Source organism: Melospiza melodia, chromosome 1 (genome assembly GCF_035770615.1).
Source record: "Melospiza melodia melodia isolate bMelMel2 chromosome 1, bMelMel2.pri, whole genome shotgun sequence".
Classification (NCBI taxonomy): Eukaryota; Metazoa; Chordata; class Aves; order Passeriformes; family Passerellidae; genus Melospiza; species Melospiza melodia.
In genome coordinates this window covers 161,836,108-161,862,898 of record NC_086194.1, presented here as the reverse complement: position 1 = coordinate 161,862,898, position 26,791 = coordinate 161,836,108, and the positions used below count along the sequence as shown (strand labels likewise).

Below are 26,791 nucleotides of genomic sequence, written 5' to 3'. Positions count from 1 at the left end.
AATGCTATCCTGCAATTAACCCTGAGTTAACAAGGAAAGGACTGAAATGAGGGCAGAGACTTATTGAGACACCTAGTAAGGAAGAAAGCAGTAAATAAAAAAAAATTATTGCAGTACTTTTCAATCTGTTCCTCCGTATCAGCTGTTTTCTGTGTGGCTTGTATTGCATCACCTTTCCCCGTCACACTGAGGTCACACTTCAGGTACCCCTTGGCTCCTGTCCTAATGTCAGCAGGGTCTGTGAGAAGTGCCCACTTGTCACAAAACTGATGACCTGTAAGAAGGACAAGCTTAAACACTCAAATAGAGGATATAAAAACATGCAAGTGTCTTCCTCTTCACTCCTGGAAAAGGTACATCAAACAATGTTTGTGCTGTCAGGAGAATTGTGCTGAAATATATTTGTTTACCAGACACTTCTAGAGGGTCCAAAATATTTTGTGATCAAAAAGGCAAGCAAAGGATTGATCCAGAGCTTGTCAGAAACGAGCTCATTTTCATCACTCTTTACTGAGATCAATGAGTACAGACCAGTGGAAGCCTGGGTGAGATTTCAGCAGCTGAACTGAGGCTGAGCCCTCATGAGGAAAGGCCACCTCCTTGATGAGAACTCTCTGAAGTACTCAGAACTCCAGCAGAAAACCCTTGCTGGGTGCTGTGGCCACTGTAATGCTGGCAGACAGCTGAGAAAGGGAAGGAGAGTGGACAGCCATCAGAGGAAGAAGAATGAACCAGAAGCATCTTCAGCTCCATCTTTCAAGGAGGAAAATGTTCAAGACAATTCCCCCGCAACAGCCCTTGCTGTAATTCTGTTTCAACAACCCCATCAAGAAAGGTCCTAGGATCTCATGTTAAGTCATTGAACATCACCTTGGGTGGGTAAAGGAGTGGGAAGGAGACACCACAGAATACCAGGGATATGAGCTCAAGATCGACCCTCAGCCACCACCCTCCTGTTAGGGTGTGAGCAGGAGATACAGGACAGAACTCAAAACTGACACAGCTTGAACATGGACGTAGACTGCTCACTGCAGATAGGCCATTCCTCTCTGACTCTTACAGGAACCCTGCAGAGAGGGTGGCCCAAGCAACTCTACACTCTTGCTATAATTGTGTGACATCTACAGCAAGTGGCCTAAATATGTTCTTTCCCAAGGAGGAAGAAGAGACCAAGGAGGAAGAGAAAAAGGCACATGTTTTGTGGATGGTTGTAAAAAACTCCAAAAGAGAAGTAGGTGATCTTTTCTTAGGTTCAAATGTCAGAAAGCACCGAACAGCTCTGAAGATGACAAGTCAAGTGGACCTATGGTCACCTCTTTGTCATCTTCTCTCTCCTGTTATGATCTGCTTCTCCTCTTGTCTTGTCCTCTCCTCACCATCCTTCCCCTCTCCATCTTGGTCTCCCTCCCTCTGTTCCTTTTACCCCAACACAGGTGAAAGAGCTTTGGATGCTCTGTAGCAAATGAGTGCAGCTGGATTTTGTAGAATATTCAGCTGCCCACTCTGACCACTTAAAGAAATACCACCCTTGAAAAGTGCTATCCACCAATGAAGAGATTGCCAAGGTGTTTTCAATGCTGAACTTCTTTCTAACAGTTTGGCTGGTACTCTGCTATCCAAATAAGAAAACAACTCTCCCAAAAGCTTTAAGTTGGAGTAAACTACAACCATCTGAGTGGAAAAGCAGCACATCTCCCTCTCCTCTCCTGCCCTGCCTCAAATCTCTCTTAGCAGACAAAAAGGGCATAAAATGCATCACTCACCTGGCTGAATGTACACCGTCCCCAGATCCACTTTAAAGGAGCCTATCAGCACACTCCCAATCAGTTTATTGTGCATAACCTGTTAGAAAAAGCTGATTAAAGAATGGCACTATCTCTCTTCACAGTCAGCCCAAGAAAGAGCATCCAAAGATCACATTTAGTTCAGAGGCAATAAGCATCAACACCCAGCACCACCCAAAACTGGGGGCACATAGCCACAGCAGATACACCAATATTTGAAATATGTCTTTTACTCAACATTGTGCCTATTTAGAAAACAATATAATTGCATCTGAGTGGAATCACACAGGTTCATCCCAGGTCCCTGGGATAGAGTACAGGAATTAGATCAAGATTAGAGCACCTGCTCCTTCAGAGCAGGTGCATTTATATTACTTATCCTGGCAGTCTTAGCTAAATCATAATGAATATAAACACATGGGATGTAACTGGTTTCAGACTAGGCTGCAGAAATCCTATCACTGTGCAATAGCTGAATTGCCATAAAAACAGAGTACGCTCAGAGGAAAAAGAATGTGTTTCTTGGCAACATTTTAATGTACACATAAACCAAGAGAGTCATTTCTAATCTACCCCCCACGATATTAATGAAATCAGAGAAGTGATATAGATGTAAATTAGATGGCAAGCAGGCCCCAGTGAGTCTGTCTCGGTATTCTTCCTGCCAAGCGATGAATTTAATTTAATTCAAATTTAATTAATAATTTTCAATTGCCATGATTCCCAGACCTATGTATTTCGGTTTCTTGTTTTCAAATACTTGCATGGGGCTCACTTTACAGACAAGGCAGTGGCTTCTTCTAATGGAAGATTTGCTCTAGAGCTGTATTTCTCAAAAAATGTGTCTCACCTGGTTTCAGAAGAGCTTAAGAAGTTGAAACCTATTCCTTGGTTTGGAAAAGCTTCTGAAAGAGGCCAAGTTTTCTGGAGCACCTTGCCCAAATTGCAGAGAGAAACTAAGCTCTTTCAAGTCTACAGAAGTTTAATCTAAATATTGGAAGTAAACAATCAAGCCTTCAACAGTATGTCAGGAGTCTGGAACACATCACATTCTCTCTTTGGACCAACACATTGTAGATAAGGATATTTCTGGATAGGAAGACTTTTGCAATTTTGCACTGGATTGGTCATGTGACTTTATTTTCTACACTTTTCAGCAGGAGACATACATTTCCAAATAAATATCACTGATACCTTCATCAAGATTCACCAGAAAATTCAAGAAGTTTCTAATTGCAATATAATGTCCTTCCCTGTTAAGGGCCTATGGCCACTATGCCACTCTGACCTGAGGAACACACTCAGCTGTCCTTGGTAATTCCTCACCTCAACACAGAAGCAGTTTCTAGAGCTGAAAAATTAGGAGTGGACAAAGGAACAGTTTTACTTTACTATTAAGCTGAAAAATTAAATAACCTCATGTGGAAGAGGAGTTAGTCTGAAGCTAGTGCTTCATGCACAATTACTGCTTTTCCTCAATCCCTGGTGCTGTCAGGTCCCATCCTAGCCCTGGACTCTCCCTCCTGTGAGGTTGGACTACAGCACACACAGGGCTGGGAACAAGCCTTGAAATCTGTTGGGCTTCTCCCTGAAGCCAGGCAATATTACAGCTTTGGAGGAATATGTGGGAATGCCCAAATCAACAGATCCAATGAGGGTAGGTTAAAGGGGGAAGAAGGCTGTAGCCTTTCTGTGGGGAAAAAAACCCCACGAGCTTCTTTAAGACTCAAAACCAAGATGAGGGTATGTGGTGAGTCCAAAGTGGTGCTGTCTCACTGCTGTTTGCTCATTTCCTCTCCATGACAGCCTGTCCAGAGATTGTTAAATGTTAAATGTGTAAAAGTCACTTCTCTGTCCCTGAGGTTTGCTTCGTGAAAAGTAAATGCCCCTGTTCCACTGAAATGATGCAGGTTTCCACTCCCTGCAGTGCAGGTTGCTTTTAATGCTGAGGCAATGCCTCACTGCTTCTATCAAACACTCTACATCTTTCCTCATCATTTTTTTTCCAAGTGTATTTTCTTCAAATGCTACAAAGCAAGTGAGCATGAAGTTTATAGCAAACCCCTCTTGTCTTCTCTGGGGGGGGAGCATCACATCCACACCACATCTAATTAAAGATTTGTGTCTTTTCACACTTGACTGTAGATGAATCAAGGATTTTCTTCAGATTTTCTGAATGAGCACAAATATGCATAGTGTTACACTGAGGAATAGTTCAGTAAGGGAGATACAGGTTTACCACACAAGGGTCACCTTAGTTTTACTATGGTATTACCGCAAGTTTGCTGAAATGTACAGGAAGATAATAATGAAGAAAAAATCTAGTAATTAGCAGGTTCTGGGAAACTGAGTGTCTCATTTTTCTCTCAAATGCGGAGTTTCAATACAGCTAGACTAACTACTAGACTGATGGACAAGGGCACTAATCTATTTTGTCTTCCTTGAGCTTCCATATGCAGATAAGTTCATAAAGGAGGCTACTAATCTTTGTTTCTTCTCAAGTAAGATTCATGCTAAGCAAGTGCTGTGAAACTTTCCATCCCTCAGGGTTTCCTTCACCTCCAACACACATATTTCCTCCTTTATTTCTATTCCCCTGATAGTTTGCATTCTCCAGAACTATGTTGCAAGGTAATGAATCTCTGTTTTCAGTAGCATATATGAGCACTGCCCAAGATTAGCTCATTGTTGTTACTGAGCTTTTTCCTAAAGTCATTTTTACCTAGAAGACCTTTAATTTCTTAGTGTTGCACCTTCATCAGCTATAAATAAAATAAGTTTGCTGAGCCTGATGAAACTGCGCAGATACACAGCAGGTAATGGTGTGTTTTCCCACACCCCCATTGCAGTCAGAAGAAAGCTGGCACTTCCCCCTCCACCACTGGATATATGGAATCCTTATCAAAAGAATGTGAGATTGGAAAGACTGGCCATATCTCAGAAAAAAATAACTCTACATCCCCAATGGCATCAGCAGCACACAGGAGCTGGTGCCTTGGCAGTGTGCTGCTACACAAACCATGTCTGAAACACCCATGGGGGCACAGGCTGTGATATGTCACAGCTGTGAGGTGATATCTGCTCCCATGCCATTGCCAGCCTGTAGAAAATTCTGTCCTCACAGCTGAGATCAGATCTGCAGATACCTTATGTAGTTCTGAACTTCATACATCTGAGCTTTGAGCATGGTACAGTGGATGTTAGTGGAATTTTAGGATTCCAACTGTTAGTTTACTCCCGGCACTGAAAACCTAGCTGTCCAGTTGTCCATGTGTAAATGAACACATTTTATTCTGTAGCTGGGAAAGTCACTTTATTGGCACCTCAGAAAAGGAAGTAGACAGTGATGTGTCCTATAGCTCCTGAGCACTGCTTGTTTCTGCCAAGCTCAACCAGCACAGATCCTTTCCTTGAGTAAGTTATTGAAATGGACAGAGCACTCCAGAGAAAAAGAGCTTTTCCTGCAGCAACAACTGTTGCACTGTTTATTGCCAGAGAAATCTCTGACAAAATGGATGGACTTTTAGCAAAAACAAGAGTTCATGAAGGGCACAGCTGCTGGAGTTTCCAAATAATACAAATACAGCACTGTCCAGAGTCTCATGAGATCTTTAATTCCTTAGCAGCTTTGCTATATGTGGTGATGAGTTTTGGAGAAGATAATTAACATGGTTCCATAGACTTGGCCTTCCAAACTGCACATCATTATCCAATGTCTAAGCCCAAGAGCATGTGTGTCTTCCATCAGGACTGAGAAGTCACAGAAACATGGAATCATTTAGGTTGGAAAAGATCTTTAAGATGGAGCCCAATCATTATCCCAGCACTGCCAAGTCCACCACTAAACCATGTCCCCAGCTGCTACATCCACATGCCACATTCCCTCTGGGGATGGTGATTCCACTGCTTCTCTGGCCAGTCTATTCCAATGCCTGTCTACCCCTCCAGTGAAGAAATTTTCCTAATGGCCAGTCTAAATCTCTCCTGGTCCAACTTGAGGCCATTTCCTTGTGGAATGTCCCGTCATTTTTTACTTGGGAGAAGAGACCAAGCCACACCTGTCTCTAACCTTGTTTCAGGTATTTGTAGAGAGTAATAGGGTGCCCCTGTAGTTTTGCTGGGACTTTAGTTGCAATGAGCAGTGGAAGCAGCAATGAACTCTTGGAGAGCACCCCCATGCTAATAGCAACCAACCAGTGACACTCAGGCAGCCCAAGAGCCCCTGCTGAGGAAAAGTGTCTGCATTAGTTAGTTTCATTTAGTTAGAGGCAGTTATATCTGAGGAACTGATGTAAACAAGAAGTTCCAACTCAGTCATCTGAATCAAGTGGCAGGCTGAAAATTAGATGGATGAAGGCAGTGAGAAGAGAGAGCTAAGCTGAATTTCTCATTCTTCCTTGCAGTTTGCTACAGCAGCAATGAGTGTCCCTGAAAATGCAGACTAAATCTTCCTTTTGGGTATGTTCCTTCAAATCTCTACCAGCTGACTCCTCCTCCTTATCCTCTTTTCTATCCTCTTTCCTGTACTTCATGGTAACTTTCTAGCACTCTTGGTACTTAAAATTATTTCTTTTAAACTACATTAAGAATCATTTAGATTTGAAGTGACACAAAACCAATGACCTTTACTTACTGTGTTAAGCTTTCCTGGATACTTACAGAGATGTTGATTATTTTGTCAAACAGCAACACCTGTGGTCCAACAAAATCGAACACGAAGTACTGTGGGAAGAGGGGGCAGCAGATGAGAACCATCCCTGGGCAGGCAGACAGTGCTGTCAGCTGCATGGCTCAGCATTTGTGTTACTGCACAGAGCCCAGGTGAGATGCTGGGGGTGCAGGGGGGCAGTGGTGGGCAAAGCAAAATTCTCTCCTTGTCCCTGATGCGTTACTGCCATGGCCCAGACTTGTTTTCTACTCTATTCCTTGCATGGCTGCATAAGACTTGTTTCACAAATGCCCATGGGCCTCAGTCTGCATCAGAAGGCATTGTCAAAAGGGACAGGAGACACAAGGAATTTGGTTTTGGGGGTTGTTTTGGTGTCATTTGTCACCAATTGGAGCAAACATATGTCAAGGAAAGGCTGAAAGCATGAAATAGTAGAAAAGGGAGTGGAGGTGTGGGGGGGTGCAGTATAGACAAAGCTCCTAAATGGATGATTTAAAAAACTGCAGTAGCAGCGGTGGTAAGGCAGAATGTGCTGAGAGGGTGGGAACAGGCTGGACAGACTTTGAGAAGAGAAAGAACAAACAGATCTAAAACCCAAGGGAGCTATTGCTGGTGCTTTGTCTCCTGGAGAGACCTGCCTGCTCAGACAGGTGCTGTATATTTAATTCATCCCCTTATGAGCTACCAAATGGCAGAGTCCATCCAGAACCATTGAAGAAAGTGTTTTTTTAAGAGAAAGCACTTACTTCATTGTAGAAAGGGGCATTTGTGCCTTCCTTTACTGTTGTTTGCTTCTTCTCATCACCTATCTCGATGATCACCATGGGGTCGATGTTCTCACCCACCAGCTGCCTGGCCTCGATGATGGTGATGGCAATCTGTGGGGCACAGGGACACCATGGACACTCCTGGGCTCAGGTCCAGCCTGCCTGAGGAATTCACAGTCACACAAGGGCTGTCACCCCCTGCTCACCTGGTAGTTCTGGGATTTCAGCTCCTCTTCATGAATTCTGGTCACCAGCTTTGCCCTGTTTAAATGACAGAAGAAGTCATTAGACATCTCTAGGCAAGAACTGGTACTTGTGCACACATTAGAAAGACTTCTCAACACTAAATGAGTATTATTTATGGCAGACAGTTTTGTTGTGAACTGTTAGGCTTGAGAGAGTCTAAGCAGAGACCATCTCTGGTTTTCTCATATACTCTTTGACAGGGAAATGTTTTGCATCCACACAAACCAGTGCAGCCACCTATCATGGCAATGATTTCTCTTGTTGTTCCCATTAGGTTTGACTCCATTCTTCCCTAGACTGCATTCCTCTCCTGCATGAAAAGCACAACTACACAAGCTCTTCACTGTGGACATTGCAGTTCCCTTTGGCTTGTTTTGTTTAGCAGAGCTCCTTAGCACAGCTGAGGCACACTCAGGATCAATTTCAACTTCTCCCTGCACTGGATAGCACCTGGTGATATCTCTGAGCTGACAAGTGCATTCCACTCTGTCATGTGGGAGAGCAGGAGTGAAGAGATCACTGTTGTCAGCAAAGGGATTTTCTGTCAGATGTTTTGTTCAAGGGTTCCCCTTCATGGGAAACAGGGATCTGGAAAAGATGTATAGGGGGATGGTAGGTAAGATACATGAAGAGGCACCTTTTCCTATTTGGGCTTAAGGATCCAAAAGCACTAGACAGAGCATCACTGTTCACAAGGTCTTCCTCTGCCTCTTCCTGTCTTCCAAGAGTGTCATGGAGAAAACTTGCAATCTCATCATGATCACCTGATGAAGAAAACAGACAAGGAAGTAAAACCCACATTTGATTTCCAGTAGCAAAAAGCTCACTTGAAGAAGAGCAATGAACTCATCATCATGAACTGAATATTTTATTTATTTGGGTGTCCCAGTTAGAGGTATTCTCGTATTGAGCAGCATTGATTACAGCAGCAGCTCCCCTCCTGTGCAAAAGCATTTCCCAAATCCACGTGGCCGTGGCCACTCTCCTCACCCTGTGTGCACTCACAACAGGCACACACACACTACTGAGTAAAGCTGCCAGCTTTATTGAGCCAGCCCATCCAGCCATCACAGCAGGCTGTGTATTTATGGTGCTTCTTTCTAAAAGAAGCAAAACTTCTGGAGGAATTACACACTTGTAGTAAATTACCTACCGGTAAAGTAGGAAAAAGAACACTCAAAAATGTGCCATCTCTCTATGGAAAGAGACAGGCTGACATTTTTAGTTTACTGTACCAGATAGAGCAGTGTGAACTCACAGAACCTGAATGTGAACTTCATGAAACAGTTAATGCAAAAGGAATTAGCTCTTTGTTTATTTGGGAGTGATAAGGAATTTACTGCCAGTTTTATCAATGCTAAGCCTTGAGACACAATTCAAATGAGTTCACATGAAATCAGATCTAATATAATCCCCCTACCACCTGCTCATCCCTGATGAAATATTGATTTATGAGGCTTACCCAATGCATCTTTGTTTGCAATAGTCAGCCCTTTCTCGCCTTTTTTCTTCTTCTTCAGCTTCATGCCAGCAAACAGCCCCTTTCTGAAAAAGTAAAGAAAATTGATTAGTGCAGTGTTTTCAAACTTTTCTCTGTACTGGATTCTAATTTAACTCAAGGAGTTGTTAAGAGGGAGTTTTGATTTCCTAGCAAGATCATTATATTCTGAATTTCCTTTTATCGACAGCAAAGGAGAGAAACAAGAGAAAGCTCTGACTTTTTGCTTCATCCAATATAGTTTTGGTTTTTTAAATTTGGCCATGTACAGACAAACATAAAGTGACAAGAGCCAAAACTTCTGTTCAAACCAAGATGGCAAGATGCAAAGAAAGGAAATCAAAGATAAGTTTCCAATCTACTGACTTCCCACACATGTAGCTCATTCCTTATGCCTGTGATTGATAAGACCAGAGAAAAAAGGCAGATTAGAGGATCCAGAACAACAGCAGTTTTCCACTGAACTGAGATAAAGTCATTTGTGTAAATACCTTGGTCAGGACACCCACTACACCCATGATATCAGTGGCACATACACTGCATAATTGAGGTAGTTCTCACTCCCCTTCAACAGCAAAGCAATGAACAAGCCTGAACAAGGTTACTCCTCAACTGTGTTAGAGAGGTGTTTCTGCCTAGCATCAGTTCTTCCAAGAAAATAAATATGCCACATGTTTCAGAGGGAGAAACAATCTATGCTGCTTGAGAACTTTGTGCTATTAACTGGACTAGCAAACAAACCAAGTGGTGACAGGAAACACAAAGGGTTTCATATAATAGCAGCATTTTTCAGGTTCTTTGTTGGCCACAAACATGCAGTGACAAATATTCAGCAAATTTTCTTCTCCCTGTCATCAGAGGATTTGTTTGCCTAAATTATTGCAGGTATAAAAATTTACCTGCAAAAGCACACAGTCCAATGAGCCAAAACAAGCAGGCACCTACAAGCTGAGTAAATCTGATGGTGACCAGTGCTCAAACATCTGAAATCATCTGCAAACTCAAACTGTGGAGGAAAAGATCCTGCAAACTGGAAAGGGAAGTTGGTAATGTTTAAAGGTTGTATCCAGAGCAAGCAAATTAAGTTTACTGGCCAGCCCAAGAGGAATGTCAGCAATGTAGTGTACAATAGCAGAAAATGAACAACTTATTTGTGCCAAAGGATCCTAAAATCTGATCAGTATGAGTGGAAATGTAGCACCCAGACAAAAACAGACATCAAGCAAAGCAAGAGTCAGAGGGTGGCTGCAGGAAGTGGCCATTAATAAACCTGACGTGTTAACTGGGCTGTCTTCCATGATTCTTATGTTTACATAACACTTGAAATTGCCTAAAGACAGAACTGGAGAAGGTGCCACAGGGTAACAGAAGGAGAACTGGCCAAGCTTTGGATAACTGCATGGTGCCAAGAGCAAAATCCCTCTTTGAAGTAAACCAGATTTCAGTCTCAGGTTTTTGTTCTGTCACAGGTTTGGGCACAAATGGCATCAGGCTGCACCTGAGCTCTCCTGCACCCCTGATCCCAGAGGTTACCTTAGCCAGGATAACCATGCAGAGATGTGTCCCTGACCCCAGAGGTTACCTTAGCCAGGATAACCATGCAGAGATGTGTCCCTCAAGCACTGGAGAGGCAGCAAGCACAGGTCACTTGCAAGGCTCAGCTATGGGAACAAAGAGTGTGGGTGTGTTCAGCAGGAGAGCAGGGTGGCATTCTCTGTACATCGGATTTGCCAGAGAGAATCTTCTGTGTAAGGTCTAAACTAAGTAAATTAAGTCTTCAGGGAACTGAATCAACCAATCCTTCCCAACAGGCTGCATCACTTTGATATGTAAACCACTTGTCAGCCAGTGTCAGTGTGCACACCTGTAGGAATGTGCCCCCTGTTGACAAAGTAACCAACCTATCCTTTGTCTCCTTAAAAAAAGGAAAAAAGCTCAGTTTCTGTCCTCAACTTAGTAAAAAGACATCTCATAAGATCTTTAGGACTTCGCCTCAAACCTAGGGCTGCCAGCTGGACAGAAGCCAAAAAATCCCACCTGGGTAATTCACTAGAAAAAGAAGAGAACAAAGGAAATCATTGCTTTTGTGAAGTGTTTTAACAAGAACAAAAACCTCTTGCCCCTAGCTTGAGTTTTCACTGTAAGAGCTTTGTTATTTTGCCTTTTATTAAAACTTTTCTGTTTCCAACACTACCTCAGAAGCCATCCTGCTGATTTTATGCCATTCCAGGTAGCAGAGCTATCTTGGATGTGATGGTTTCTCTGAGAGCTCATAAGACCTGGCTCGAGGAGAAAACCCATCACACACCCTAATACTGTGCACATGGGTAACATCCACACTGCTTAATACAACAGCTAGGCATCCTCAAAGTGTTCTGTGGAAATGCTTTTTATGGTAGACAATTTGTTCTCATGGAAGGAATAAAAAAAGTAAACTTTCTTCAGATTTCAACAAAATATTTTCCCTGCAGTTTTGACATAAATTCTAAAACTGCTGAAAACTTGAAAATCATTCCATCCATTCTTCCCCAAGATGGTGTAAATTTTAAAAAGATAAAGTTTGGACCTTCTATGCAGTTATACCAGATTTGAGAATGACCCCAAAGTTATCCATACCCATCTGTATCCCTAAGAAAGGCATAAAACTTTGTGCCACCTCTAGGTAAACCCCAAAGATATAATGAGGAAAGGTCTCCCATGTTCCCCCAGGACCTCCTGGCTACCAGTGAGGCACAAAGAGGGGAAATCAGGAGAGCCTTGGGTGCAGAAAAACTCATTCACCTGTCATGGACCTGTGGGGAAGTTGGAGGTTGTTAGTGTTGAGGCATTGCTCACAAACTTCAGTGAAGATTTAACCCCCACATGATACATAATGCACAGCTAGAGGGTTTGCTCCTTACTGAATCCTGCAAGTTAATTTGAGATAGAATAAAGCAATTTCATGCCCAAACAGAAGGCAGATGAAAGAATTCTAACAGGCTACAAAGAGGTTTCCTGTTTTAAGTGCTTTGATTAGAAGCAATTAAAAATCAGCCATCTCAGCTAATCAAGAACATTTCTTAGTTCAAAGAAGACTGAGTGTCCCAGCTCCTTTCACATGAGGATTGTAAAAAAATCTGAAGTCAGGAGAACTTTTTCTTTTCTGCATATGCACAGTACAATATGGACCTTAGTTTATGAGTGTGATTCATTGGGGCTTCCCTGATATAAATAGTAAATAAGAGTGGGACAGCAACCACAGCACAGCATTTGCCTACATTCAGACCATGTTGAATTTGCACATCTGTAAACACAAGTGTTCATTTCCTCTTATCAGTGCCACAGGTCCACTGGGTCTCTGAATTAATTTTCATACCTTGAAAAAAAGACTCACAAATTTCATTCCCCTCTTGTCAAAGTTCATTAATGGCAGCGTCCAGCTTTCAAAATTGCTTTCATGCTCTTTCTTTTCATCTAAGCTGTCCCATCATCGCAGAGGCTTTGTGATCACTTCTTGCACAGCATAATCCTCTCTTAGATATCCAATAATTGCAATTTGCAGTCTAATTTAATGGAAAGAGGGCCAAAAAAAAAAAAAAAATCCACTTCAGAGGTGTCAGCATGTCAGCATGAGTTCAAATGACTTTACTGAACCTCAGAGTTCCTCTACATTGTTTAAATGTAGTATTTTCTTCCAGCAAAATATTTTCAAAAGTCTGAAAGTCTGTGTGCTTGAAGAGTTGCTTTAAGGGGAGACTGGTTTCCTGCTGTGGGAATGGTTACAAGCCATGCAGAGACAAACAGGCCCTTGTAGGGTGCAGGTTATCTGCCTCACCGTGGGCACTCACTGAGGGGTGGCAGGAAACACTTCTCCATCACTTAGGAGGCTGGAAGAATAAACTGAGCCATTGAAACACAGGATGTGTAGCTCCAGGAGGGCCCTTCTGTCCCTCCCTCAGAGCCCCCTCTCTGAGCAGGTTTCCAGAACTAGTTCAAGAAAAAACCCAGACTTGTGCTCAGCTGCAATAGACCAAGACATTTGTCAAGTTCCATTTCTGTAGCCTTGAGATGCCCTTCCCTTGTGCAGGTGTGCGAGCTGTGCTCCTGGTGGGCAGAGAGGAATGAAACCAGGGAGTGAGAGCTGCACACCAGATCAGACACAGACACAAATCCTGTTTTATCCAGCACATCTCCCAAGGCCATCCAGCTCTCACATGGACAGGCTGAGTGAGCTGCCAGCATGCTCTTGGCAGCAGAAAGTCCTCACTGGAGCAGCTTTGCCCTGCTTTTCCCCCCAAATCCCTTCCTCTCTGGAAGCAGCAGTCTCAGCAAACATTTTGGAGCCATCAAACTTATTTAGTTCAGGGATGATCAAAGGCTTGTGCACCTCAGCTCTGAGGCAGCCCCAGTGCCTCAAGACTGTAAGCCATGGGCACAGTGGTTGCCTTGGCTGAGAAAGCAGAAACTGAAGAAAGAGGAAAAAATACTTCTGCCTTCCTATACATGAACATAAAATTTGATAAGTGGGTTTTTATCTTTGGATTTTTTTTATTTGCATTTTCTATGATGTCTTGGTGGGGTTATTATTCAGCTCCTTAAAATTCCACTTCTTTCAATGTAAGTTCATTTTCAAAACAGTATTTCAGTAGATCAAACAGTACTGCACCAGGTGAATAATTACCTACATGAGTAGTTCTAATTTCCATGAAATAAACACCAGTTCTCTAAGTCATAAAAATGTTACTTCATTTCATTTCAAATGCAAAAAAAAAAAAAAACAACAAACCTGAAATATAGGAATGACTCTTGGCTCATTTTAACACTCCCACAATATGAACTAGTCAAGGAAATTATCTCATAACTTAAATCCCTTTTTCCAAAGAATAAAATATAATTACAATACAAAGATGTGGCTTCAAAATGAAAAGTCTACTAAATCTAAAACAGTCACATAAACACAGTTAGTTAATTCACAACCATTTTTTATTATGACAGTATGTCATTTGTGATAATAAGTGAAGTCCCAGGGAAGAAATTTTTTGCATTACATTTAATTATTAAGGAGGGCTGAATAAAATAAATTCTGTGATCTTGGGCATATGGAAAGCAAAAAAATCTTAATGAGTGGTTAAAATGTATTCATTTCATGCCTTCTTTTCTCGGGATTATAGAAGTTAAGGGAAGACTTCACCAATTAATTCATTTAATTCACTCTGTTTCCCAGTGCAGGGTTGCTTTGTTCAGTTCAGATACTGTCAGATCCTTCACCATGCTTCAGCAAAGAACCTCCCTTTATTCCCAAATCCATTATTTCTGATGTGGTTCTTTCAAAGCTTGAAGCTTTTACGAGCTGCCTTTACTTGTTTGCACTTTTCCTGATTTCCCCCTGGTTCTGCTGTTTTGACAGGTCCAAGGATTTGCAATAGGAAATCTTCAGCTCTTCAAGAAGGTGAATTCAGAATCCTGTATGACAAGCTGCAATTTAAAAAACAGCAGTGGCAGCCAAGGTATCAGTTCTGAATCTTAGGGTTTTTCATATCTATGTGACACTGTGACTTTACATGTTTTGTCTCAACTATTAATATCTCCTCCATAAGAAAACAAAATTTCAAGTTGACAGTACAGTGGTCAGGATTAGTTACACACTGGCTCTGTGCATTGAAGAAAAAGCTCTAAAATAGCTATTCAGGAGAAATTCTGCTGTCTTTGTGGGTATTTCTGTGTAAAACTTCTGCTTCTTGCACTGCAGCAGTCAAAACCTGAAATCAGCCATTAGATTAGCATAAGAAATTAAATCAAAATATGAAAGGGAACCTCTTCTTCCACTAAATTACTGCATTCTGGCTACAGTTGGCTGCTTTGTATTCCCATCTCAAAAGGAACCTAAAACTCAGCAATTCAGAGAAAACACTGTGAAGTGTGATCAAAAGAGGGTCCTGGCAGAGACTGTTTACCCTGAGAAAGAGATGATAGCTTGTGCTTTTCAGGTGGTACAGTAAAAATAATGAATTATGCCTGAGAAATGCTGAACTGGCTACCAAACACAAGAAGATGGTCCTGGAGTCACCCCTGGTGGTCTCTGAATTAGCAGCTCATGTGCAGCATCAGTAAAAGCATCCACACTGTGCTGTCAGGATGGGTGTCAGCAAGAAAGGAGTCAGTGCCAGCTTGCCTCTAGAGCACTGGTGAACCTACACAAGGTCATTACACAGGATCACAGAATAAATCCATTTAACATCTCACATTCTGTGCACAGCTTTGGTCTCCACATCTCAAATAAGGCAACAGGGTTAGAGAAGGCACAGAAAAAGGGTGGGAAAAGTCAGTTTATGACAGACTGACACAGCTGTAACTCTTCATTTGGAGAGGAGATGACTGAGTGGGAAAAGGATGAAATTTTGTAATTTTAAACTGGCAAATAAGGTGAAAGCAAAGCTGATTCTTACACAGCATAACACACAGTACAAGAATGAGGATGCACCTGATGAAACAAGACTGAAAATACTAAAAGGACTGGATGGGGATGTCTCCATTAATACTCATGGTAAAAATGTTCTGGATGCTAAGGAGAATGGACACAGAAAGTGCCCAGGCTCATGTGCTATCCCTGAATATCCCACCCTTTTGCCACTGCTGGAGAAGAGCACAGTGCCAGATGGGTATGGGATCTGACCTCAGGATGTTTCTCCTGTTCTGGTCATTCCCTGATCATAAATACCAAATCCATGCATGGCTGGGTCACCTGGCATGGATTTGAATGAGGTATGGATTCATTATCATGCTTCTGCCTGAATGATCAAAGCATACAGCACAAGCATTTGCCAAAATTATACCTAATCCAGCATAAAGCTGATAGTGAAAAAACAAATCCATTCTTGGAGCACACTTGAGCAGGGAGGTGAATTCATTCCCAATTACCAGAGACTCATGTGATCCCCATGTCTTTGAGAAACATCTGGGTTCACTATATTGTTTAACCACACCTGAAGTGTTCTTTGGAAGTGAGCTATAAAATAATGAGTGACATGGAAAGATGGATAGAGAAGGAGTGTCTCAGTTTCACGCCCAGACCACAAAACCACAGCACTCAATGACATTATCAGGCAACAAGTTTAAAAGAAATGAGGTTGTGAACAAATTAGGTATTCTTCAGTGAGACACATAAATCAGACATTGCACAGAAGGCCGTTGAGTTAGAGAATTCAAGGAGATTTCAGGCACATTTATAGAGTTTGTGGGAAGAGGGTCTGATATCCATCCAGCTCATAAACTTCCTAAGTGTATGAAACTGCTGAGGGCCTTGCTCATACCTATTTCATAAACTGTATTTCCAACTTTCCACCTTTAGCCCTTCTTGGGAGGCAGAAACTGGTTTGACAGAGCTGCTTCCACGCTTTTCAGCATTTTTATTAAAAAAAAAATTATTCCCTAGGTGCAGAAGAAGAAATACAAGGTATACTGATATGCATTCTGAGCGACCTATAATTTGAGCTTTTGAATTGTGCCTGGTTCTGCTACAAATGATCTAAAATCCAAACTCTGAGAAGGCTGAGAAGAGCAGCACCAGAGCAGCACCAGGGATGTCTGCAAGCACTGGCCATCCACCCTGGCACACACAGCCTTGGCTCTTCCAAACCCTGTCCCTCCTGCAGAAAACCAAGGACTTTGCATTGACATTTAGCATCCTTATGCATCATGATTCAGGACAACAAGGAAGCCACATCCTGAACAGATGCAAATTAGTGGTTCTATTCAATGACATTTCTCATGTCAATACACAAGAGCTGGGGAACAGATCTACTAAATACTAACACAGGCCTACAAAATAAAGAACACAGTTATTACATGCAGAGAGGTCCTTTCTTTTGTTCCTGCACCTCTTAGAGCTCTTTATTCCCTCTACAGGGATCTTGATTCCTCATCTGCTGAACTGTGAAAGACTTCCCATGACTTTGTGCAGTTAGAAATTATTAAAGACAGCACAAGGCATTATAGACTAGCTCTTACCAGGAGTAATCATCACACCCCCCAGGAGCAGCTAAAACAAGCATTAAAGGAGATGTTGATTTTCTCTTCCTTCAAAAGAAAGTCTTCAGCTATAATTAGCTGAATTTAATTTAAAGCTTGGAAGAATTTCCTGAGGGTATTAGACATACCTGTGGGACTGAGATACCACTGTTGAGGGCTCCATCCTGCTGCTTTTCTTTCAGTCTCTACCTTTTACATGGTGAATGGGCTTTCCAAGCTTATAGAAACAACAGGCTGGAGAAGAGCTCTAAGACCATCAATTCCAACCATTAACCTGAGAGTGCCAAACTCACCACTAAACCATGTCCCTGAGTGCCACATCTACATTTTTAAATACCTCAGGGATGGTGACTCAGCCACTTTCCTGGGCAGCCTGTTTCACTGCTTGATAACCCTTTCAGTGAAGAAAAATGTTTAAATATCCAATCTAAAACTTCCCTGGTCTCATTTGAGGCTGTGTCCTCTTGTTCTATTTGCATTTAAGTTTGCTTCTTGCTGGTAGCAAATGTGGTGCCTGGTTAGTCAATCTGGTAAACACTGAACAAGAACAAAGATTTATCTCAGTGCAAACATGAACTCCTCTTGCTCTGCAGGAGCCAGTCTGTTGGGGAAGCCATGCCCTGCTCCTGAACAGCAGCTCCAAGCTAAGAGGCCAGCAGGAATACAACACTCACCAGGACACCTTGAAAAGTTTAGATTTCAGACAGTCTTAGCAACCACTCTGAAAAACCAAGCCTATCTAAGTATTCTTGTATTCACACTCACTTCTTTTTTAATAAGGACATAATTTCTTTTTCTCTGTTTTCTTTTTCCACCTATAGCTTGCCTGACTTCTCTCTATAGCAGCTCAATGTACAAGGCTCTGGACTGTGGTTCCCCCTTCTACTCCTCTAACCTCCCCAGTTCAAAGGCTTAGTATCTGTTATTCTTGGTTAATAAACCATCATATTGTCACAGCTCTTGTCTCCAGTCTTGTAAGTACATCTGATTCCTTGACATTTCCTCTTGGACTTACTTCAGTCCTTGCTGAGAACAAATTACAGAGGCACAAGACCACTTTTGTTCTGCACTTCCCAAAGACAGTTTTCACATTGTTCTTAACCTTGTCTGATGGGAGCTGGCCTTTAAAGAGGACACTCCATTACTGTGAGCTGAACATCTCATTAGGGACACCTTTGGAATGAAACATTTGAACCCCAGCAAAAGAATTCATTATTCCCAAAATACATCATTAAGTATGTGATGAAGTGATGAAGTACCCATAGCACATGAGGTTTTGGTAATTTTGCTGAAGTGAAAAATGCAGAGAAATTAAACTACAGTAGACAGCTTAACCCAAATGATCAACCAGGGTCAAAATTCTCTCTTTTTGTTTTTTCTCAGTGGAATTTGGGGAGATGGCTGCCTCTGAAGGTCAGGCTTATTTGCTCTTCTTCTGTTCAAGAAGATTCCAGCCTAGCTGTCCAGAAGCTGCCCTGCCCTTCACCAGCAGCCATCACACTCTTGTTTGACTTGAGTGATTTCTCTACTCAAAGGAGAAATGGTAATTAAATCAGATATCTCATGTGTTCCTGTATCTTTAAAAACCATATGCAAAATTCCCTTTTCTCCACTGGAGCAGAAAATTAATGCTTTTTTTTATCATTCATCCTTCTGAATTTTGCAATTAGCCCTGAGTTCTTGTGCTGGCTTTCACTGGGGATACTCTTCTTCAGTTTCTTTTCCTTCTTTTTCTCATCTATCTTGTCTTTCCCAGTTTGGGGTAATGATGTGCCTATGCCATGGGCAGACACTGTTGCTTTACTCATCTACTTCCTTTAAAAGGCTCAATAACTTTCTCATTAGAAAGCATGAGCTCCACTAAGGAAGGAATTGGAACATGGATAATAGCAGGAACATGGATAATAGCAGATAAAGCACACCCAGAGCAGGCAGGCTGGACTGACAGCAGAATGCTGTGGTCCCTGGGACACCCCACACAGCACAGCCATTCCAGAGCACTTTCACCAAAGTGAGGTTTTAAAGCACCCTGTTCCTAAATAAAATCCTAAACACCAGGAGAGATCAGGGAGCCCTTTCAGTGGAGGGGTCGCTCACAGTCTGCTAAAATTAAAAAAAGAAAGAAATTCTCCCTTGCAGGGCTGAATTGAGAAATGATTCATGACCTGCTCAGAATGGTTTCAGTACCCTACCCTAGAAATTGCAACCAAGTACGCAGAACTGGCAGCTCTGCAGGAGAAAGCTGTCAGGGAGAGTCCTGGGCACCCAATACACTCAGTGGATGATCAGTTTTGTTCACCAACATCCTGTCAGGCAGCCAAACTCTGCTCACCTCTGCAGAGAGCTTCTCTGGCAGACTGCAAACCCCCTACACCATCCAGTTCTCAAACAGCTTTATTTTCTGACTGGGCAAAGCTTCCCAAAAAACCTGAAATAATCCAATAGCATCCCCTTTGCTCAGCAGGCTCTGCATTGAGGACTTAATTAGCATTTGAGTGGCAAAAACTGAGGTGACCATTCAGCAGCTGCCCTGACTTAATTCTCTTCTCTTCTCTTCTCTTCTCTTCTCTTCTCTTCTCTTCTCTTCTCTTCTCTTCTCTTCTCTTCTCTTCTCTTCTCTTCTCTTCTCTTCTCTTCTCTTCTCTTCTCTTCTCTTCTCTTCTCTTCTCTTCTCTTCTCTTCTCTTCTCTTCTCTTCTCTTCTCTTCTCTTCTCTCACTTTGTTGAAGGCGAAAGTAGAGAGCAAGCTTGTCTTCACTGCTTCATTTTCCATAGGAAATGTTTTCAGGCTTATGAAGTTTAACAGTTAAGATTCAGTGTGTAAAGAGGTGCAAATCAGCCTTCAGGCCATATGGGATGCCTGCCTTGAGCTGCCAGCAGGGCTTTTTTGAGTGGATGTAAACATGTACACTGCTCCTCAGTGTGCGTGCCTCCAGACTGGCAAGGCTGGCAAGAAATCTCACAGATTGTTTTATAACTGAGCACTGTAACAGCAAGGAAAGGCTGTGAGGGTGGTATCTCCTGTTCTTGTTGCTGTAAGGACCATGTTCCAGGTGCAGCTTCAGCCCGTGTTTTCTGAAGATTGTTTCCAGAACTGCTGTGGAACAAGTAGGGCAGCAGCAGGCTCCATGTGTGTATCTGTACACACTCTGAAATCAGGCCATGTTTGCAGAGCACGTGGTGCAATGGAGACTCTTCTTCCAGGAACTACCCTTCCCATTTATTACTACTCACTAGAAAAGCCATGGGTGCCGTGTAGAAGCTGGACATTAAATTAGAGAAATCAGACCATGTGATCCTTCCTATCTGTATGAGCACAGTACTGAAATTCCATTCCTCTCACCCTTTGCTAGTGAAACTAAAATCTCTTCAAGGCTTCCTCAGAGACTTTCAGAGACTCTGTGAGACTTTCTGTGACCATATCTGACCCCAACACAGTGGGGTGCTGGTCTTTACCTGCCATTGTATCAAAGACAGTGAAACTTGTCACCATAATAATCCTGGTGGTTGCTGTGGCACACAGGAAGTGCTGGGTGAGGGCCACTGTCCCCATGGTTGGGAGAGCAGGCTTCAGGGTGGTGGTAGCCAAAGTGAAATGTCACCAGGGGGTTTAAGCTATTAAAATTGGTGGAATACAAAGGGGGCAGTTTCCAGCTGTGGGGTTCATACAGGGAAGCAGCAGCAGAGCCCCACAGGAGCCCTGCCTTCACCAGCTGCCCATCCCGGATCACAAAACACATCACAAATCACTCCCTGAGGGGGAACACTTTCCTGAAACTTGGATCTTTTCTCCCCTCCCTTAGTAAATCCGACCTCAGCAATACTTGTTAAAATAATATTTTTCCCACCATGCTCAAAGTCCAGCTTTTCATCTCCCCTCTCACCCAGCAGGAACAGCCCTGCAGCAGCTGTGAGCCTCAACTCACCAGCCAGGCACCGCAGGACAGCAGTCCCTGCACCTGATGGATTGCTCTGTGCCACAGGAACAGGAGGACAGAAAGTTCTGGCATGCTCATGTTATGAATCTGAGGCTGAACAGAAACCCCCTTGTATTTACAGAGTGGGTGTTTCTCTGAGGTGCCTGATAATTCAAGGTGGGGGCTGTGCCCAACACCAAGTTCTAGGATACTTGGCAACTCAGGAGTGTCAAGAAACAGAAAGTTTACATAAGGGGAGGTTTTCAATAAGTCAATATATAAAAAAAGTGACTCAGCCCCTCTCCTGTCATTAAAAAAAAAAATAGACCAGACCTGGGCTAAGTCCAGCCTCCAGTGGAAGGCCAGGGATGAGAAGAAAGTCAGGATACAGAGTCTATTTCCAGCTCATTCCTGCCATATCAATAAAGCTGTGCAGCTTTGAGTGGTCTCTGCAGCTGATGGATTTAAAAGATTTACCTGTCCCGTGGGAAAGGTGTCAGACTTCAGTGGTTTGAAAAGTTCTCTGATCAAACCATGGCATTTCTAGAGATGGGCTGGTGCATCTGAGGACAAAGTGGTTCCTCCCAACTACCCTGGGCACTTAGTGATCCCCATGTTTACATGGTTTGTGTTTGGTTTCCTAAATGAGTGCAGAATATTGCTCTCAATGACCTTTGAGACCCTGAGGGACCTGGTGCCCTTTGTTCCACTGGGACAGGAGGTAAATGCCCCATCTCTGCATTCTAGGACAGGCTGGACAGGTGCCTGAGCAACCAGATCTAGCTGAAGGTGTCCCTGCTAAGGCAGGGCATTGGGACCAGATGACCATTAAAGATCTCTTTCAACCCAAACCATTCTATGGCTCCAGATGGGACCAAACTGGATATGCTGCTGCCAAATGCAAGCAGCAATAAGCAGGGACTTCATTTTGTGGCAAGTCAGAGAACAAGAAGCACAAATTATCTGCTGACAGGGAATCCTCAAGGCATTGGAACAACCTCTTTTGGAGGAAGTGATACTTGGTTAGAAAAAGACATTAAATAGGCTGCCCACTCAGCAGGTATAAATTGGTAACTTGCTGTGTTTTCTCAGTGAATGGGTAGCCCTATAAATGGGATTTCTCTAATTTTTCAGGGAAGAAAGCATATGTCAAAAACAATACAGAATCATCTAACTAATGATCCAGCTGAAAAGAAATAAAGAGGTTTAATAGAGCCATGTAGAAAGAGCAGAATTTGGCTTTTGTAAGTGATGCTGCAAAGCTGGCCAAGGGCCAGGAGAAGTGCAGATATGGAAGTGGCTGTACAGGGCCACAGCAAGAGCATTTCTCCAGTGCTTCCTGCAGCTTTGGGGAGCAGGTTGCAAGGTGGCCACACAGGGATGGAGAGTCAGAACCAGCTGACCTCTGCAAGATCTGGCTGGTGTGGTACAATGCTCAGTGAGTGTATTTCTTCCTGAATATTGAACAGATGGATGCTTTGATGTAAAGGAAAACATTTCAAATTTGAGAAATAGAATATGTGCTTGTGGAAGTGAAGTATTACATTCAGCGCCCTGCCCAGGGGCACCTCAGTGTTCTGATACCATCCCTAACTCAATCTTTTAGCACCTGCTTTACTAAAATTAAATTATTTCAGGGAAATAAAGGCATACAAAAGGGTGGAGGGAGTGCTACTCAAGAGCCCTGAAATGTACTCCCAGCTTTGCTCATGGCAGGTGAGCAGCTGCCTGCAGGTTTCTGTGCCCCTGCTTCCCCTTCCCCTTCCCAGCTTGTACAGCAGGTGCTGCAGTGTGGCTCAGGCAGCACAAAGTGACTCAGACCCTGCTGGTGCCCTTGGTTCTGCTCCTGCAGCCTTAAAAACTTCTGTATCTGCAGAAGTAATGAAGCATCAGTGACAGACTCAGGGCTGTGCTGCTCTGCAAAAGAAACCTGCTCAGCAGCCAAGTCCCAGAACAGTCTCAGTGCCAGCTCAGCCAGGAGGGGTCTGTAAACTGCCCATAGGCAGTGATGATTCCTGATTTAGCGCTCTGTGAGTGTTGAAACAAGCCTGGGGCAGGAGCTGTCCCTGAGCAAACCTTGTTCTGTACAGCCAGGCAGACAAGCATCCCTTGCTGAGCCATTTCTCACAGGCAGTGCCTCAACCCTTCCCAGGCCAGGCCAGATCTCAGTATTGAGCCCAGGCTTTGCAGCTCAGCCGTGCAATCCTCTCTCCAGGGGGCTTGTTATTTTACAGGACTCACACACAGTACTGTTATTTTACAGGACTCACAATATACCAAGTCTTTGACTTTCCAAAGTCCATTAGCAAGATTTGTCAGCAAATTATTGTGGTGCTAGAAAAGGAAAGGAATCACAAATCCCACCTGGGTGCACTTGGCCCACAATATTATGTATCTTTGGATGTGATTGTCAATCCCAAGTCAGAGGTCAGTCTCCTGTCAAGGTATAAGTTAAATCATAGGGGTTTAATTCCTCTCCCTCCCTTGCATTCCTGGTTACAGAAGGCTGCCTGGGCCATGGGTATGAAACACACTGAGGGCTGCCCTATTTTGTACCAAACCCTGTCAGTGCCAGCAGCAGCTCTGTGAGCTCTCACATGCTCTGATGGGCAAACAAGGGTCTGCCCAGTACAGCTATCAAGACTCATGACCAAAAAACACAGTCCACCAATACAGCCCCAAGACTTCTGTCTGGGTCATCCCACTACAGTGATGACACAAGGTACACTGTGAATGTCAGTTGAACAGTGACCTCTGCAAAGATGCTTCTGCTTTATCAGTGGATTGTCTGCACTGGAACATAACCATCGACTAGTGGGAAGTGTTAATCCCAAATAAATCCTTTCTGAACAAAACCAGACTGTTTGCTGAGGGAAGTGCTCAGCATCCCAGTTTATCCCCCACACACAGTGGGATTCTCTACCAAGCCTCTAAATTCACTACACCTAGCACAGGCACAACTCAGAAAGGCTGTAGCTCTCCTTACCAAGACAAGTACAGACACCTAGTATCGAGGGTCCTGGTGGGCAAATGTGGAGGATAAGGAATGTACATTGCCCTCCCAGAGTTTTACCAAAAGCTACTGACAATTCTTGAGGACATAATACAATTCTCTATTTACAAATGCCTATGTGTGACATTAAAGTTAGGATTTTTGCATTGCCCACGGCCTGACAACACTTTTTCACTTCCTATGTCCCTGTGATCCCACACTGCCAACATTAGATCTCTTTTCTTTTTAGATCTCTTCTTCCATTATAAATCGGTTCTTATTGTCCCTACTTCAGTTCCAGTCCAAATAAGTGGAAAGACCATCATTGACCAATGTAAAAGATGCTCCTAGATTAAGAGGCAAGCAGCTTACTATTCTGACATTTCTTGAAACAGGATGAATCTCACTTATCTTAAAGTGCAAAGGACTCTTATTTCTGGCTCAGTGGAGCTGTAAAATGCAAGAGTTTACCAGTCACATATTCCAGAATAACCTCCTGTTCTGCAAAACGTTCAAATTAATCTTCAGCATGATTTTAGAGGATTACCTTCATAACAGACATATCTTTTGAAAACCAGAAGAGTGAATGCTGCCTTCAGCATTTCTACAGATACCAGGTTTACAGGGAGTATTTAATGGAATAGCTGCTGCAGTAATTGTGCTCTGGTCCAGACAGCAATCATTGCAAGGTGACTTGATTTTCACTGTGGACAGCCTGTGCCCTGCCAGGCCAAATAAACTCCTTTATTCTCCAGCCCTGAACAAGTCATATGACAGACAGAAAAACAATAACACCTTGAACAATTACTTACAGAGTGTGAGGATAACTGCCTGTGGAAATCCCAGGGAGTCTCCAAATGCTCTGAGTGGGACACAGGGCTGCTGCCACCCAGCACCAACCTCTGGCAGTGCTGATCACACTACACTGGGGTCTGGGTTACCCTGGCAGGCAGCTGAGCACCACACAGCCATTCACTCACTGCCCCTCAGTGGAGTGGGGAGAGAACAGGGGAAAAAGGGAAAACTCTTTCATTGAGATAGAGAAGTTTAATAGGACAAAAATGATGGGGAAGAAATAGTGATAATGATGATAATGATGATGATAATGATAATAATAATAATTAAAATATAATAATAATAATAATAATAATAATAATAATAATAATAATAATAATAATAATAATAATAATAATAATAATAATAATGTTGTATTATTACTATTATGTACAGAACAAATTATACACAATGCAGTTTGCTCACCACTCACTGACAGCTGCCCAGACAGTCCCTGAGCAGCAGGTCACCACTCAGTCGATTCCTCTAGGATATTGTTCAGTACGATGCCATATGGAATGGAATAGCCCTTGGATCTATATGCTATGGAATATCCCTTGGATCAGCTGGGGTCAGCTGTCCCAGCTGTGTCTACTCACAACTTTTTGTGCACCTCCAGACTCCTCACTGGCAGGGCAGTGTGAGAAGCTGAACAGTCCTTGACAGAGTGTAAATACTTCTCATTAACAACTAAATCAGTGTTAGCAACATTAGTCTCAATCCTAAATCCTGATCTTGCAACGCTGTCCAAGCTAACTCTATCCCAGCTGAAACCAGGACAATGTGCTTTGCACTGATGCTGCAAAATGCCTTTAAACTGGACTAGAAATGGGTTTTCTCTGCAGCAACTTAGGTTCCATTTGCTACCAGAAAATCCAAACTTGTAAACAGAAAGTGTGTGACCAGTCCAAATTTTCTACAAAATCACCCTTTAATTCCAAGAAAGTTTTATCTTTCAAAGGAGAGGGCCTGAGAGTTCTGGGCAAATATCTTGTCTCTCACCTTTTACCACAGCCATCAATATAACATTGTTTATCAGTATTACCCTTTTGTTTCCCTGTTGCTAGAGGGAAGCTGCTTAAATAAAGGCTGTATAAAATGTCCAGAACACTGCTAATGCCTACAGCAACATCTCTATGTCAATATTCCCATCTCATCAATGTCCTTGAGAGGATCCTCCCTTCACAGGGTGGAACTCAAAGGAGTTTACTGTTTGGGGTATGAGTCACACTTTATCAAAAATCAGCACATTTGGTTGAATCAAGTTCTTTTGGTTATTGCAGTATTTCTCAAGATGTTGACATTGCAGCCAAGTTACTGCAATGTCACAAGCCTTGTTAGTATCAGAGATGGAAATGGCTGGTCAAAAATACCTGTCCATGCAGTCCAGCAAGGAGCCTGTCTCCACACAAAAATTGATCCTCTTGTGAGGAATCAGGTCTGCATCGAATTTCATTCATATTTTACCTGGACTATTTAATAAAGAAAAGCAAACAAACATCAAAGAAGATACAGATTGTTATATGAAGAAAGATTGCTGGAAGAATCACTAATATGCCTCTTTGTATATAAACATACAGAGGAAATATTAATCTTCTATTCACAGAATCACAGCATAATAGATTGATTTGTGTTGAAAGGGAACTTTCAAAATTGTTCACCCCGACCCCTCCACCACAGACAGGGACATTTCTCACCAGACCAGGTTTCTCCAAGCCCTATCCAACCTGGTCTTGAGCACTTCCCAGACTGGAGTATCTACAGCTCCTCTGACAACCTGCTCCAGTGCCTCACTGCCCTCATCAAAAGAATTCTTCCTTTATGTCCAACTTAAACCTACTGGATTCCAGTTTAAAACCATTGCCCCTTGTCCAGCCACTACAGACCCTGTTAAAAAGTCTTTCTCTGTTTTTCTGCAAGTGTCCTGTGTGTATTGAGAGGCTGCAATAAGGTCTCCCTTGACCTTTCTCTTCTCCAGGCTGAATAACCTCAACTCTCTCATCTTTTCCTCACAGGAGAGGTGCTCCAGCCCCACATCACTGTCATGGCCTCCTCTGGACCCTCTCCAAGAGCCTTTC

At 42.9% G+C, this 26,791-nt stretch overlaps 1 protein-coding gene across 1 annotated transcript in view; it reads right to left on the bottom strand.

The window, feature by feature from the left end:
- Positions 1 to 17,134, bottom strand: part of FER1L6 (fer-1 like family member 6) — a 63,383-nt gene extending 46,249 nt beyond the window's left edge. Inside the window, exons 1-8 of the mRNA XM_063152303.1 lie at positions 17,100 to 17,134; positions 8,929 to 9,011; positions 8,104 to 8,230; positions 7,427 to 7,481; positions 7,200 to 7,331; positions 6,444 to 6,506; positions 1,764 to 1,842; positions 118 to 274 (exon numbers count right to left, since the gene is read on the bottom strand). Of these exons, the coding sequence (XP_063008373.1) occupies positions 118 to 274; positions 1,764 to 1,842; positions 6,444 to 6,506; positions 7,200 to 7,331; positions 7,427 to 7,481; positions 8,104 to 8,230; positions 8,929 to 9,011; positions 17,100 to 17,134 (731 nt within the window). The remainder of the gene's footprint in view (positions 1 to 117; positions 275 to 1,763; positions 1,843 to 6,443; positions 6,507 to 7,199; positions 7,332 to 7,426; positions 7,482 to 8,103; positions 8,231 to 8,928; positions 9,012 to 17,099) is intronic.
- Positions 17,135 to 26,791: the final 9,657 nt, after the last annotated feature.